Source organism: Diaphorina citri, unplaced genomic scaffold (genome assembly GCF_000475195.1).
Source record: "Diaphorina citri unplaced genomic scaffold, Diaci psyllid genome assembly version 1.1 scaffold131, whole genome shotgun sequence".
Classification (NCBI taxonomy): Eukaryota; Metazoa; Arthropoda; class Insecta; order Hemiptera; family Psyllidae; genus Diaphorina; species Diaphorina citri.
The window spans coordinates 178,690-195,457 of NW_007377568.1; the positions used below are offsets into that span (position 1 = coordinate 178,690).

A 16,768-nucleotide genomic window follows, 5' to 3' on the forward strand; every position below is an offset into this window, starting at 1 on the left:
TCACCACATGTCATCACACCAGATATGACAAATAATCCTGGAAGCACGAAACTAGATGTTAAAGATCAGAAGAGGCAAAGTTCTGAGGGTCATGTTTACTACTAATACCGACTAGAGAAAGAGGATTAGGAGCTCATTGACAATGAGTTCCATCATTCACTTTTACTTAATGTTTGTATTCTCCAAATTTTAATCAAAATAAGTTGAAAAATACATACATAGCTACTTAACTACCCATCTACCATTAAGACAAGTGGTACTGAATATTTTAATATTATTTCAACTTTCCACAGACTAGATTTTATGACCAACTATTGAGCTTATAGGAGTTCAACAAGATACCATAGGTACAACTTTCCCATATTTAATCTAATTTTGAGACGCAATATCAGATGAATGAAGAGTTTACGGTCAGATAAAATTTCTAATTTTCTAAATCTTTTAACTGATCAGATGAAACTAAGATACATATTAGAATCATCTGGCGTATTGGCCTGATTGGGAGTGAAAATGAAATGTGGGGCACAAGAGACACGAGAACAATACCCTGCTAACATCGATGCAAAGTTAGATAACGCAGAAGATGAATTTGATACGAATAAAACTGTCAAACACATCAGGAAGTGATGGATAGGAAATATTAATACGAGGTTATTAGGTAATATGACAGTAAGAATTTGATATTTGAAATATTTTCGCTAGTGACATTTTCGAGAGCTTCTTGAAGAGGAGCAACTTCCTGAAAGGATAGGAAATATTAATACGAGGTTAATTTTTTCATCTGCCTCAAATGGCCTGCATTGCTAAATTGTGTAAAACTAAATGAAATCTGAATAATTACTACCAGACACACTAGACAGTTACTCATGAAAATGAAACTGTCAAATACATCAGGAAGTGATGGATAGGAAATATTAATACGAGGTTATTAGGTCAGACTAATATGACAGTAAGAATCTGATATTTGAAACATTTTCGCTAGTGACATTTTCGAGAGCTTCTTGAAGAGGAGCAACTTCCTGAAAGGACTGTAGGTTGATTTTTTCATCTGCCTCAAATGGCCTGCATTGCTAAATCGTGTAAAAAGAAATGAACAAATCTGAATAATTACTACGAGACACATCAGACAGGTAGTTATGTGTATAATTAACACGACCACGGCTATTAATTTCAACTAAAATTTCATACATACGCATACCTATTAGAGTTTAAAAATCATTACATTTTTTTGGGCTATTTAACCTATTTCTTTGAATTTGAATAGGAGTTAATAGGTGAGTGTATGGGTGTGTTTTTTACTTTTATTTATTTGATTTTTTCAATAATTACATAGCCTGTCATTAGGTACAGACCATCAGCAATAATTATGGTGTACATTGACGCCACTTGGTAGATATGAACCAGTTTTGCTGTCAGCTAACCGGATGTATGTCAGAGTCTTTCTATAAATAAACTTGCCATAAAGAATAACAGACAAGTTTGATTCTATTTTCGAATGCGAAATTTTTTGTAGCGATAAAAACCATAGCAGATTCCTCTCTTAATACGTTCAAGGGTGCTTTTTTTATGGATGCTTTCATAAACACGTACTTAAACCTTCCATTGGGTGTTATTAATATAAATATATAGCTTCGTCAAAGAAATTCAGCTCAGACTGCACTTTCACCCAAAGCTTGAATGAAAACAAATTTCATCTTCGGAGGCTGTTTGTACCGAGTTCAAGGCCAACTCACCTCAAGACAAATCACTCTAGGTGTGAAAGTGCTGTATAAGTCATTGGCTTTGACAATAACGACTCACGCACACTTTCGTTGAAGTGAAACTTTGGTAGGTGCGTTAGACATTGAGTCACTTGAACAAACTCTGAGCCATGACTAATAGGTGTTCCGCTATGGTTCAACACAGGATTTATGACGGACTAGTTATTGAGAGGTGACCGTGATAGGATCTTGGAATATATCCCATTTATACTCTTCGGATGAAACTCAAAAGTCCATTTAATTTCGAAAAAAATCCACCACCTAGATGAACTTCAGGACAATCTAAACTAGGTAATGGAAATGCCACATCGGGAACAAAGGTTTCTTAACGAACGAGCTTTTGTTGTAGAAAAGAGAACCCTGGAAGATGTCTGAAATCTCGACAGACAATGGGAGCAGTTGACTGGGAGGATGCAGAGGAAGAGTCAAGAAATAGGGAACTAGATGAAGAAATTTACACTGACACACCAAATACAATCTAAAGCTCTCACCTCCTCTTCTCCATCTCCCCATTGGGGTTTCTCATCAATAAATTTATTATTTATTCCAATCAAAGCCCTGAGGTAAATAAGTTGAGAAAATGCATCGCTCCACTGCTTCAATCTCGAGTAATTTTCAAACTCCATTTCACACATCACGATTACTAGTGCAGCATCTGCATTTGATTCTATACGGGGTGAGTTATCCGTCCGAGTTTCAGTCAAGAGACCATTGCTTCGAGTTGCGGCCATGTTCAAATAATGTACAGAGATAAACACAGAACAAGAGGCAATCTAAACCAAACGGAATACAGACAATATTGTCTTGTTTAAAACCGTTAGAAAGTTGTTTCTAGATACTCATAAGCAAACACTTTTGCCTATGTTAAAAAACCAAGTGTTTTTTTAAGGCGCAAGAAAGAAGTGTTTGATATGAAACCAGCACGAAGTCTAAATAGCAGGCGGTATATGGGATATCAGCAATTCAATGAGAATGAACTGATTCTTGGCTCATTGAACATTGGTTGTTACTTTCTTCACAACATACCTACCTACATATGCTTTTTAAAAAATCTCGTATTGCTTTTTTCGATAGTCGCGTTTCTTTGATATTGAAAGTTGTCATTTCTTTCACTCCATCTTGAAGAACATAGAAAGAGGGAGGACAGAAAGAGAAGAGCAGGGTAGGAGGAGGAGGTAGAGGGGGGAGGAGGAGGAGGAGGAAGAGGAGGAGAGAGAGGAACCATTTGTTATACGAGTATTAATACCAGTAGTAAAGTGCTTCAAGTCTAATGAGAGATTTATTAGGAGACTATACTCACTATTCGGAACAAGTGGCTATGGAGTTTGATCGATAGATGGTCAGGGCAAGCCCAAGATGTAACGGACCCATCACTGCATTGCTCACATTCTTCACATACTATTCCAACTATTCGAAACCAATAGGACCGATTTAAATTTTCAAACCGACTGATTTCAAACCAAATCAATTTTCAAATTGCTCGATTCTATACTTTATAATTATTATTTTACGTAAAGAAAAAAATCTTGGTCCAACCTCCTTGGATGGGTGAAGCGGTCTATGAGGTGATAGTGTAGTCATCCCTATCCTGAAGGGACTACATTCTGCAAACGGAAAATAAATATGGTCAAATGGTCAAAAATACCGAATGTTGGAACATATACAAGTATATATGTACTATGTACTATACAGTACACTATGTCTACCCTATACTACTATACACTATGTTTAATATTGTTTATACCGACACGTTTCAATCCAAACGGGATTTTTCAGCATTGATTGCAGCTGATAAGAGGTGCCGCGATGAAAATTTAATACCAAACTCCGAACGCTTCCCAACTTCCCATAGATATTTTTCTCTAGGGACGCAGCGCAGCGTGGTGTTACAAAATGTTTGAACCCCACGTAGCACTAAGTACGGCGAAATGGGATTTTATGTTCCCGCTTTAAAGTTTCATTCTACATACGTAATGGACTCTGTTTTTTTTTTTTTTTTTTTTTTTTTTTTTTTTGTAAACCTGAGACCTCGGTTAGGGTGATCTTATTTTCTTTGATAAAATGGAACATACAATATTGACTGACACATCCACGGCCAAATGGATTATATTATTTTCATGACTTATTAAATTCAAATGTTTTTCCTGAAAGGGCGCTGGAATTTGTGATGATACTGAGGTAATAAATACTCAGGAATCAAGATCAAGAGCCATATGGCACACGGGAAAAGGACAGCATAAGCAGGGCCGGATTAGCCCCCCGCGGGGCCCGGGGCAGTTTCAAAGGCGCGGGGCCCCCAGTTTGGGCTGATCGATACAATATTGACTGACACATCCACGGCCAAATGGATTATATTATTTTCATGACTTATTAAATTCAAATGTTTTTCCTGAAAGGGCGCTGGAATTTGTGATGATACTGAGGTAATAAATACTCAGGAATCAAGATCAAGAGCCATATGGCACACGGGAAAAGGACAGCATAAGTTATCTTATTGTAACCACTGCCGTGTATAATAGTAAACTCAGAATGATTCGTACTGTGCACATCTACATATCTCATCACGGAAGTCATTCCAATAATCTCAAAACTGAAAGAACTGCCAAATTCCACACAACCAAATCACGAACAAAATCCTCCAAGAACCCCTGAAGTCCTTGAACTCCAAGCACCCCGAGTGGCAGTGTGGTCCATTAAGAGACCTGTATATCCAGTAAGCACACTTGAGATAATAGCACTCGCATGAATGAGTGGCTCAAGATTATCCACGTCTGTTACGTCAGAGGTCATGGGCTTCAGAATTTCTCGGTCCCGTTAGTTCACCTGATCACCAATACTCCAAGCCTCTCTCCTGGTGAACTTGTTTGGCCATTAGCTGCTGTACATTTCAATATTCCGGATCCGCCGGACCAAACCAATTTTTCTATGAGACCCATTTTGTGATGGTTATTATTCTATTGATCCAGTGATGATTATTCTAATCCGACCATGATAAGATTTATTTTATCCAGCGATGATTATGATAATGGTGCGTTTAGTACTACACAAGTACACTACGAGTATACCTGCAGAAGTCATAATATTAATTTACAATACAAGTGCTTGTCATAGTGCTTTTTGAATGCGATGAAACTTCATTGGATCGTTCGTTGTTTGCAGAAACGAATCATGTCCGCAAATTCAAACTGGGGGGGGGACGTTATTCCGACGCAAAACATAATAGAACACATAGTGCAAGTAATATGTTTCATATGTATGACTTTCAAAAAGTTGAAAGTGATAATATTAATTTACAATACAAGTGCTTGTCATAGTGCTTTTTGAATGCGATGAAACTTTATTGGATCGTTCGTTGTTTGCAGAAACGAATCATGTCCGCAAATTTAAACTGGGAGGGGGGACGTTATTCCGACGCAAAACATAATAGAACACATAGTGCAAGTAATATGTTTCATATGTATGACTTTCAAAAAGTTGAAAGTCAAAAAGAGAAATATGGTTTTCAAGTATAGAATTGTTCTGACTGTGGTGGTACGCTATGTACTGCACATTGCATACCCCGATACTACGGGCTAAATGAATAACAACGCTAAACTCGGTCACTGAAAATCTACAGTGTGGTTTCAAGCTTGATAGCCTGAGCAGCGCGAAATGGATGGGCATTCTGCTCGATATTTTCAAAAAGTTCATTGTTTGTCCTTAAGATACTTGTTTATATTGCCGTTTGAATGGGCACTATCTTCCTTGTATCTGAAATATACTTACATTGTGATGTGTCCCCGAAGGATTTCTGCAGGCCAAAGACATCATCTCATCACCGTGCGAATGGTAAGCTTCGGAAAGTCCTTGACAAAGCAATGAGCTCCCTGTAAAATTAAAGTTAACTTGAGATCTCTATAAAATAATAAACCAACTACCTCGGTGATGTAATGGTCTACACGCTCGCCTGGTAGTGGTAATCAGAAGGGCATGGATTCAATCCCTGCCGAGGTATGGATAATAAATTTATGATGAAGAACGCGAAGATTTTCGTAGTGATGCCATAGCAATAAAATGTTACTCTCGTAGCTCGTACCCCCTGACATTTCTATTGTACTCGTACGTAGAGAACTTACCTGATGAGCGCTGACTAGAACTTGAGAATGGCGCTGCACACTCTGACCCGATGGACATTTCTATTGTACTCGTACGTAGAGAACTTACCTGATGAGCGCTGACTAGAACTTGAGAATGGCGCTGCACACTCTGACCCGATGAATTTTTGATTCAGTCTTGGAATACAAGGCACACAAATACTTCTCTGTATAGGAACCATCAGGCGTACTAGACCTTAAAATAGAAATGCGAAGAGAAATAATCGGAGGGTGAGAACAAATTGCTCACTAGGTTCGTAAAATATTACGACAGACAATAGAAATACTATGTCGTATGTCTCATCTTTTTTTCATTGTAAATTTCGACAAATTCAATGATATTGACTAGATTAAATTTATCAAGTTTAACTTTACTTACCTATATCATGATGTGTGTGATTGTATTCCGATTTAGCGTACTAGACCTTAAAATAGAAATGTGAAGAGAAATAATCAGAGGGTGAGAACAAGTTGCTCACTAGGTTCGTAAAATATTACGACAAATAATAGAAATACTATGTCGTATGTCTCATCTTTTTTTCATTGTAAATTTGGACAAATTCAATGATATTGACTAGATTAAATTTATCAAGTTTAACTTTACTTACCTATATCATGATGTGTGTGATTGTATTCCGATTTGAAATTCTCATAAGCTACCACATTGTTGATCTTCCAGTCTTTGTGAGATTCTACAGTGATATTTTTAAGTCCAACTTGTACGAGTCTAGAATCAAGAGAAAAATACGCTATATGAAATCACAATCCAAGACCGGTTCCAATTTTCATCCAATTGTTCGATTCCCGCCCGGGGCGGATTTTATCCTGATGGGATAATGTTCGTTCTCGGAACGGCTGGCTTTCTCCTATCCTGTCTTCCTGACTGGAGAGTTCGAGACTTGGAGCACTCATACTTCAGATATGGGTACTTAATATGCAAATCATGCAACATGGGCTTTCATCTATCACAGTTTTTTAAAGAGATTAGTTTTATTCTTTTATTTCAAATCTCATCGTGCTAAGAGATAGATAGGACTGGAGAGTTCGAGACTTGGAGCACTCATACTTCAGATATGGGTACTTAATATGCAAATCATGCAACATGGGCTTTCATCAATCAAGTTCAAAATTATGTCAAATTTATATCCGTCTAATTGTTATGCCTTTCTTCCGGATAATTTCTTCACTCCATAACAATACGAGTACTACAGTATAAAACGGTGATATGATACGCGGACTTTGGATACCAAATGCATTTTATTAAAACTTCTTTCAGAAAAAAGAATCCTTGTACAGTATAAAACGGTGATATGATACGCGGACTTTGGATACCAAATGCATTTTATTAAAACTTCTTTCAGAAAAAAGAATCCTTGGTAATGTTCATTGTATTTGCAACTCCCTTATGAAGAAAATTGATTAACCAATTAACACCCTGATGAATAAAATTGGTAAATAGCTGATTGTTCATGAAAAAAATTAATGAAGGTTTGGTAAAATTACTATAACTTGGTAAAATTAATGAGTTACTTAATAAGTTACTTATCTTTCTATAAGATAGAAAGATAATAAAAAATCCGTGTACTCACCCGCATCCACAATGGGATGCATATTTTGCATCACCTTGCCGGAAGTGGCGTAAGATAGAAAGATAATAAAAAATCCGTGTACTCACCCGCATCCACAATGGGATGCATATTTTGCATCACCTTGCCGGAAGTGGCGCCCCCTACTCGTACGTAGAGAACTTACCTGATGAGCGCTGACTAGAACTTGAGAATGGCGCTGCAATCAAGGAAAAAGGGAAGGTGCAAAATGAGATATTATCCTTCGGGCTAAGAAGCTTATAATGTATGTCTTTAAACAGGTCACAAAGAAAGCTATGTACGTTCTTTGCGATTTAAAGGGTCTCCTAGTCTTTCTTAGGTATATTTATTCTATTGTAACAAAATGACGCGTGTTTATGTTATTTAGTTCAAAACAGTAAAATCCCCTAAATGGTAAAGTCCCCCCATACAGAATCCTTGCATTGCTGATTGTAATAAAACGCGTAATTCAATTTCCCGCCATAATGGAAATTTTTGAACTTTGAAATACTTATGAAGTTATGAAGTCACGAGTCAAGTCTGATTGAACTTCATTGTATTATAATTATTTTGCTATTATTATTACTTCGTATGATAAATTCAAATTTATTATTATTATTATTATTTTTGGGGGTTTTCAAAGATAAGTATAATTACGTAGGTACTTTATCTGTCTTAAAATTTTAAACTGTTTGGATATTCACGCATAAATTCACATGGAATTCCTTTCACGTGGCGCGGGAACGATGGTTTGAGATGTTTTTCGAGACATTTTCGCAATGGTTTGCAGCGTTCTTCTGGAAGATCTTCGCATTGCTGCGGAGAGTGATCCTTGTCTACGGATTTGAATCCCTGAAAAAAAGAAAATATAAAATTTAAGGTTCAAAATAAGAAACTTCCCAAAAGACTGTATCATCTGAATGGCGTTTTTTTTTCTGTTTTCCTTCGAATATTTCAAATCGATATGTCGCATGCCGTCCGAATATTTCATAGGTACATCAAAACAAATACAGGTCGAGAAAGAGAAGAGCTTTCATGTTCAATATGTACTCCAATGTCATGACATTGCTGTCCCAATACGGTTTGAATTCACGAATTCAAAGCTTATAACAAGACCATCAGGTAGTATCGGATGACTAATGAACCCTTCAACTAGGAATGCTTTGATACTTAATCCATAACTGTTTTCCTTCGAATACTTCAAATTGATATGCCGCATGCCGTCCGAATATTTCATAGATACATCAAAACAAATACAGGTCGAGAAAGAGAAGAGCTTTCATGTTCAATATGTACTCAAATGTCATGACATTGCTGTCCCAATACGGTTTGAATTCAAAGCTTATAACAAGACCATCAGGTAGTATCGGATGACTAATGAACCCTTCAACTAGGAATGCTTTGATACTTAATCCATAAAGTACCTACACTCATGTTTTATATTCCACGATATCTACACAATTGCGTCAAAATTCCATAAAGTTAAACCTATAGGCAGTGAAAATATTGTTAGGACCTCCGATTAAACCATTTGTAATCCTCTCAACAAATTTCTAAACGAACCCCGCTTTCGGATTGTTTTATATTCCACGATATCTACACAATTGCGTCAAAATTCCATAAAGTTAAACCCTATAGGCAGTGAAAATATTGTTAGGACCTCCAATTAAACCATTTGTAATCCTCTCAACGAATTTCTAAACGAACCCCGCTTTCGGAGAGGTTAATCTCTTTCTTATTAGGAATTTAAAAGGGTTAATTCCTTGTTGAAAGTGCTGTAATGTTTTATATTCCACGATATCTACACAATTGCGTCAAAATTCCATAAAGTTAAACCTATGTCCTATAGGCAGTGAAAATATTGTTAGGACCTCCGATTAAACCATTTGTAATCCTCTCAACAAATTTCTAAACGAACCCCGCTTTCGGAGAGGTTAATCTCTTTCTTATTAGGAATTTAAAAGGGTTAATTCCTTGTTGAAAGTGCTGTAATAACTTTTGATAATTTTGTAAAAAAATTCTAGAATTATCTCGGTTATTATTAGGAATGTCTTTTGGTTGAATTGAATGTTGTATAAATAGGGTTTGGCTTTACCTGAGAATTACAAGAAATCCACAAGCCACAAAGTGATGCCGGTTTCAAGTTTACGTCCTATAAATAACCCAAGGGAATATGTATCACTTCTGGGAGTGCCTCCTTTTTGGACAAAATGGCGCTGATAGTATTCCGACTCTGTTAGCTACTATCATAACTTGAAAGCAGATTCCAACAGAAGATAATACTATTGTTAAGAATTACATGGGAGACACTGATAAGAAAAGGCATTCAAAGTTATTCAAAAATATTAGAGTTTGTTTTAACATAGAAAAGGGAAGAAAATATGTGATTTATTTGTGGCAGAATTTCTTCTATAAATGTGTAGGTATATTTATGCATCGTTGGGGTCATATTGACATATTGACAATCATTTTAAAATTAACCCTTTGCAAATCCTCTCAATTATTCCAGGAGGAAACAACAACTGTCTTGGAGTGTGTGTCTCTGAGAATTACAAGAAATCCACAAGCCACAAAGTGATGCCGGTTTCAAGTTTTCGTCCTATAAATAACCCAAGGGAATATGTATCACTTCTGGGAGTGCCTCCTTTTTGGACAAAATGGCGCTGTAGGTATTCCGACTCTGTTAGCTACTATCATAACTTGAAAGCAGATTCCAACAGAAGATAATGCTATTGTTAAGAATTACATGGGAGACACTGATAAGAAAAGGCATTCAAAGTTATTCAAAAATATTAGAGTTTGTTTTAACATAGAAAAAACGATGCCAATCTGTGTAAGCCAGGACTTCGTTGTTGTGTTTCCAAAGACGCCTACTCCGGAACGTTGCCCCCGAACTTGGTCATTATGGAGAGAAATGGAACCAAACCAAACTCGGGCAGTCAATCTTCGAGTACCACTCCGTATGTCTCTAGCACTTCAGCGGTGACTCAAACTACAACCAGTCGGCCACAACAACCGGCCGGTTCTAAACCTTGTCACGGTGAGAATGTTTCTGAACGTCTCCAGTTGGTCAAATTTGAAATTTTTAAGGGGGCATGAGTATCAATTTAATGTAGAATGAGAGGAAAAGCAGAAAATTAAACAAATTTCTCTCCCCCTCAATGAACTTGCATAATACCCGTATGTCTCTAGCACTTCAGCGGTGACTCAAACTACAACCAGTCGGCCACAACAGCCAGCCGGGTCTAAACCTTGTCACGGTGAGAATGCTAAGTTTCTGAACTGTGTTTCTGAACTTCTCCAGTTGGTCAAATTTGAAATTTTAGGGCATGAGTATGAATTTAATGTAGAATGAGAGGAAGAGCAGAAAATTAAACATATTTCCCTCCCCTCAATGAACTTGCATAATATTAATTTGATTAAGTTCACATTTTACATCGTCAAAATAACTAAATTGGTGACTTTTTTTTATTCCGGTCAAATTTGAAATTTTTAAGGGGGGCATGAGTATCAATTTAATGTAGAATGAGAGGAAAAGCAGAAAATTAAACAAATTTCTCTCCCCCTCAATGAACTTGCATAATATGTCAAATTTGAAATTTTTAAGGGGGACATGAGTATCAATTTAATGTAGAATGAGAGGAAAAGCAGAAAATTAAACATATTTCTCTCCCCCTCAATGAACTTGCATAATATTAATTTGATTAAGTTCACATTTTACATCGTCAAAATAACTAAATTGGTGACTTTTTTTTTATTCCAGGAGAATGTGTTAGTGGTCTATTCGCTCTGTTTTGTGATGATATCGACACAACGGCTTCATGTCCTGGCGATGACTTGATTAAGTTCACATTTTACATCGTCAAAATAACTAAATTGGTGACTTTTTTTTATTCCAGGAGAATGTGTTAGTGGTCTATTCGCTGTATACACATTGCAAAGGGACTTTTCAGTCTCATCCTAGCAGTATAAATGAGATATCAAATGACACGGTTTCATGGTAGAACTTATTGAGGTGACTCGTATGATATTCACGCATAAATTCACATGGAATTCCTTTCACGTGGCGCGGGAAAACATTTTCCATACGGTCATGCGCATTGTATCCTTTCTCGTTTACTCGATCGATAGCATTAGCGTGCAAGTTTATATGGAACTTTCACGGGCAGGTTTTAGAAAAGCTGCGGTGTCCGAGTGGTTAAGGAGTTGGACTTGAAATCCAATGGGTTCTACCCGCACAGGTTCGAATCCTGTCCGCAGCGCATTTTTTTTTCTTCCTTAAAACTCATTTTGTATTGGGACTTTGGATAATGGAAGACCTCAAGACACTTCCGTGGAAGATGAAGCAATAATTTTATTATTTCAATCAGATGTTAATTACGAGTTTTGCCGATTCTAAAAGTTACTTGACATAATTCGTCACACGATTCATAGCTCTCTTCATCTTCCGGTTATACCGAACCGCTTTACTTTCGTCTTGGTGGCACCCACTGAATCACCAGCGTTCAATAGCTTAAAATCCGAGTCATGGACCAAATTAACCCTTTGACCATGCCATAAATCATTGGCACCATTCATTCCAACGGAGCCCAACCTGGCTTTGATTGGTCTACAATCAAGATAGACTACTGATATGTTGCCAAAAGTTCAAACAATGAAACCGCACTAAAACAAGACTGAAAACAGCTGTGTTCTTGGATAGTGTTTGTCGGGAATCTGTGGGTAATGGGTATCTATATCTATCTCAATATTCTCAATTGTCTACCACCGCTCATCATGAGAAACGATGACTTCATTGGTAAAACCACCACTGTGGTCGGCTGGGGAACAACCTACTATGGTAAGAGATTTTTTCGATAATCATGAAAGGAATTCGTTTTAACTTTCAAAGGTTAAAACATGGGACATTATGCTAGTTGATCTTTTAACAATCGTGAAAATGCAGTTGAGGTTACATGCATATTTGTCAAATTGAGGTCATACTGCACTCAACGCAACGCGATCTTGAAGAAAAGTCTTATCACTTTCGTATTTTTTTTCTACTCTTACATGGTAAGATCTTATCTTGTGTTATGTTAGCTAGTAGCCCGTCATACGAGTACCTTGAATACCAAACAACTTACCCAATTGAATAGTTTTGATGTCATTATTTTCAGACTTCTCATCACTTTCATCGTCTTCGTCCTCTTCATCATCATCATCATCATCATCATCATCTTCTTCTTCTTCGCTATCTTCATTACTTTCAATGGTGACAGATTCATTATCCTGAGTACTGGTAACCATGGTATTTGTATTTGTACTGACGGGCACCTTATGTTCCTTGTCATCATTCTTCAGCTTTACCTTTTCCGCTATCTTCATTACTTTCAATGGCGACAGATTCATAATCCTGAGTACTGGTAACCATGGTATTTGTATTTGTACTGACGGGCACCTTATGTTCCTTGTCATCATTCTTCAGCTTTACCTTTTCCAGACTAATGATATGTTGCCAAAAGTTCAAACAATGAAACCGCACTAAAAAAAGACTGAAAACAGCTGTGTTCTTGGATAGTGTTTGTCGGGAATCTGTGGGTAATGGGTATCTATATCTATCTCAATATTCTCAATTTTCTAGGTTCAGAATAACTTAACCTGGACAATGGAAAATTAAATAAATGATAATAAAATCATTATTAGGTATATTGCAAAATTATTTGATATACCAATATCTATAGGATTAGGCATGTTACGGACTAATATGTTGCCAAAAGTTCAAACAATGAAACCGCACTAAAAGAAGACTGAAAACAGCTGTGTTCTTGGATACTGTTTGTCGGGAATCTGTGGGTAATGGGTATCTATATCTATCTCAATATTCTCAATTGTCTAGGTTCAGAATAACTTAACTTGGACAATAGAAAATTAAATAAATGATAATAAAATCATTATTAGGTATATTGCAAAATTATTTGATATACCAATATCTATAGGATTAGGCATGTTACTCTTGCCAACAGGTAAAGGAACAGACCAGGTGTTTCGGGCATCACATTCGTCACACAGGGTTATCCGATCTTGTCACATGTGACACATATTCGACTCATCATCTAGGCGAGATGAATACATTACTTCTCCCAATGAACTGTTAGTCCACTGTATTGTTTAAGAACTGGAGCATTGCTCTCAGTGACACCGAGTTCATGAGATGAATACATTACTTCTCCCAATGAACTGTTAGTCCACTGTATTGTTTAAGAACTGGAGCATTGCTCTCAGTGACACCGAGTTCAAGGCCAACTCACCTCAAGACAAATCACTCTAGGTGTGAAAGTGCTGTATAAGTCATTGGCTTTGACAATAACGACTCACGCACACTTTCGTTGAAGTGAAACTTTGGTAGGTGCGTTAGACATTGAGTCACTTGAACAAACTCTGAGCCATGACTAATAGGTGTTCCGCTATGGTTCAACACAGGATTTATGACGGACTAGTTATTGAGAGGTGACCGTGATAGGATCTTGGAATATATCCCATTTATACTCTTCGGATGAAACTCAAAAGTCCATTTAATTTCGAAAAAAATCCACCACCTAGATGAACTTCAGGACAATCCAAACTAGGTAATGGAAATGCCACATCGGGAACAAAGGTTTCTTAACGAACGAGCTTTTGTTGTAGAAAAGAGAACCCTGGAAGATGTCTGAAATCTCGACAGACAATGGGAACAGTTGACTGGGAGGATGCAGAGGAAGAGTCAAGAAATAGGGAACTAGATGAAGAAATTTACACTGACACACCAAATACAATCTAAAGCTCTCACCTCCTCTTCTCCATCTCCCCATTGGGGTTTCTCATCAATAAATTTATTATTTATTCCAATCAAAGCCCTGAGGTAAATAAGTTGAGAAAATGCATCGCTCCACTGCTTCAATCTCGAGTAATTTTCAAACTCCATTTCACACATCACGATTTCTAGTGCAGCATCTGCATTTGATTCTATACGGGGTGAGTTATCCGTCCGAGGTTCAGTCAAGAGACCATTGCTTCGAGTTCCGGCCATGTTTGAATAATGTACAGAGATAAACACAGAACAAGAGGCAATCTAAACCAAACGGAATACAGACAATATTGTCTTGTTTAAAACCGTTAGAAATCGAGGTTCAGTCAGGAGACCATTGCTTCGAGTTGCGGCCATGTTTAAATAATGTACAGAGATAAACACAGAACAAGAGACAATCTAAACCAAACGGAATACAGACAATATTGTCTTGTTTAAAACCGTTAGAAAGTTGTTTCTAGATACTCATAAGCAAACACTTTTGCCTATGTTAAAAAACCAAGTGTTTTTTTAAGGCGCAAGAAAGAAGTGAAACCAGCACGAAGTCTAAATAGCAGGCGGTATATGGGATATCAGCAATTCAATGAGAATGAACTGATTCTTGGCTCATTGAACATTGGTTGTTACTTTCTTCACAACATACCTACATACCTATGCTTTTTAAAAAATCTCGTATTGCATTATTTTCGATTGTCGCGTTTCTTTGATATTGAAAGTTGTCATTTCTTTCACTCCATCTTGAAGAACATAGAAAGAGGGAGGACAGAAAGAGAAGAGCAGGGTAGGAGGAGGAGGTAGAGGGGGGAGGAGGAGGAGGAAGAGGAGGAGAGAGAGGAACAATTTGTTATACGAGTATTAATACCAGTAGTAAAGTGCTTCAAGTCTAATGAGAGATTTATTAGGAGACTATACTCACTATTCGGAACAAGTGGCTATGGAGTTTGATCGATAGATGGTCAGGGCAAGCCCAAGATGTAACGGACCCATCACTGCATTGCTCACATTCTTCACATACTATTCCAACTATTCGAAACCAATAGGACCGATTTAAATTTTCAAACCGACTGATTTCAAACCAAATCAATTTTCAAAAGCTCGATTCTATACTTTATAATTATTATTTTATATATAAAAAATCTTGGTCCAACCTCCTTGGATGGGTAAAGCGGTATATGAGGCGATAGTGTATTCATCCCTGTCCTGAGGGGACTAAATGGTCCTAGCCGACAATCAACTCTTATATGAACCGCTTATAATTCTGCAAAAATACCGAATGTTGGAACATATACAAGTCTATATGTACTATGTACTATACAGTACACTATGTCTACCCTATACTACTATACACTATGGTATATCAATGAACTGATGGGCGATAGTAGTGCTCTAGAACTCTGATCATGACCACTAGACGAGGTCAGTTGGAATACATTATCATTATCATCAAGTATCTTACGTATCTACCAAGAAGAGTACTAGAGTTAGTTAGTAGTAATGATGGTCCAATTGGACATAAAGGTACATGAAGTTATTTTGAAAACTATTTGCGTTACGAGCCTAGATGCAGAACATTTGACAGCATGTTCAAGAGATTCGAACGGATGGGCGTTCACAATTCAAAGTTAAATTCGTTGGTCCATACACATTTCAAAATATTGAGCAAATGGGCCTTCTCAAATCAATGTTCTATTACAATACATACTACATTACTTCATACCCTCTAAAACTACATACTACAAGAGCTTTCCTCTCGACGCGACCTTCCATTTCGTTGAACAATCAATGAAATTCCCTACACACAAAACAAAAACTCTCATATCACCCCTGCTAGAAGTTACCTACGGTAGATAGTGTTAGGGCAGGTTCAAGTAGTACTACCAACAATACATACTACATTACTTCATACTCTCTCTAAAACTACATAGGTACTACAAGAGCTTTCCTCTCGACGCGACCTTCCATTTCGTTGAACAATCAATGACATTCACTACACACAAAACAAAAACTCTCATATCATCACCCCTGCTAGAAGTTACCTACGGTAGATAGTGTTAGGGCAGGTTCAAGTAGTACTACCATTATAATAACAGTAATCTTCTCCATACAATGAAAATCCCTACACACAAAACAAAAGCTCTCATATCACCCCTGCTAGAAGTTACCTACGGTAGATAGTGTTAGGGCAGGTTCCAGTAGTACTACCATTATAATAACAGTAATCTTCTCCATGATAATAAGTACAAAATATTCCAAGAAGCTAGATGAAACTCAACATCTTGATTATGTTTCACAGTATTGGGCATACTAAGATATCTTGGATTACGAACAACCCTTAATTATCACTGAGTAGGCCTAACAACCCTTAGAACCTAAAAGACTTGTGATGTTTCTCAGCAAAAACATTTTACTTGTCTTTGATGAGAAGTCTTTCTCCTCAGGAAGGCTTTTATCAAGGAGAAAAAGACT

At 37.1% G+C, this 16,768-nt stretch overlaps 1 protein-coding gene and 1 non-coding gene across 2 annotated transcripts; both read left to right on the forward strand.

Annotated features, from left to right (window-relative positions):
* The first annotated feature begins 8,696 nt into the window (after positions 1-8,696).
* On the forward strand, positions 8,697-11,681 carry LOC103525006 (protein masquerade-like). The gene is made up of 4 exons (XM_008490051.1): positions 8,697-8,839; positions 10,293-10,519; positions 11,243-11,358; positions 11,649-11,681. Exons 1-4 carry the CDS (start codon positions 8,697-8,699, stop codon positions 11,679-11,681), a joined length of 519 nt encoding a protein of 172 aa, XP_008488273.1.
* Trnas-uga lies at positions 11,660-11,741 on the forward strand. The gene has a single exon. It is a non-coding gene; the product is annotated as a tRNA-Ser (tRNA).
* Positions 11,742-16,768: the final 5,027 nt, after the last annotated feature.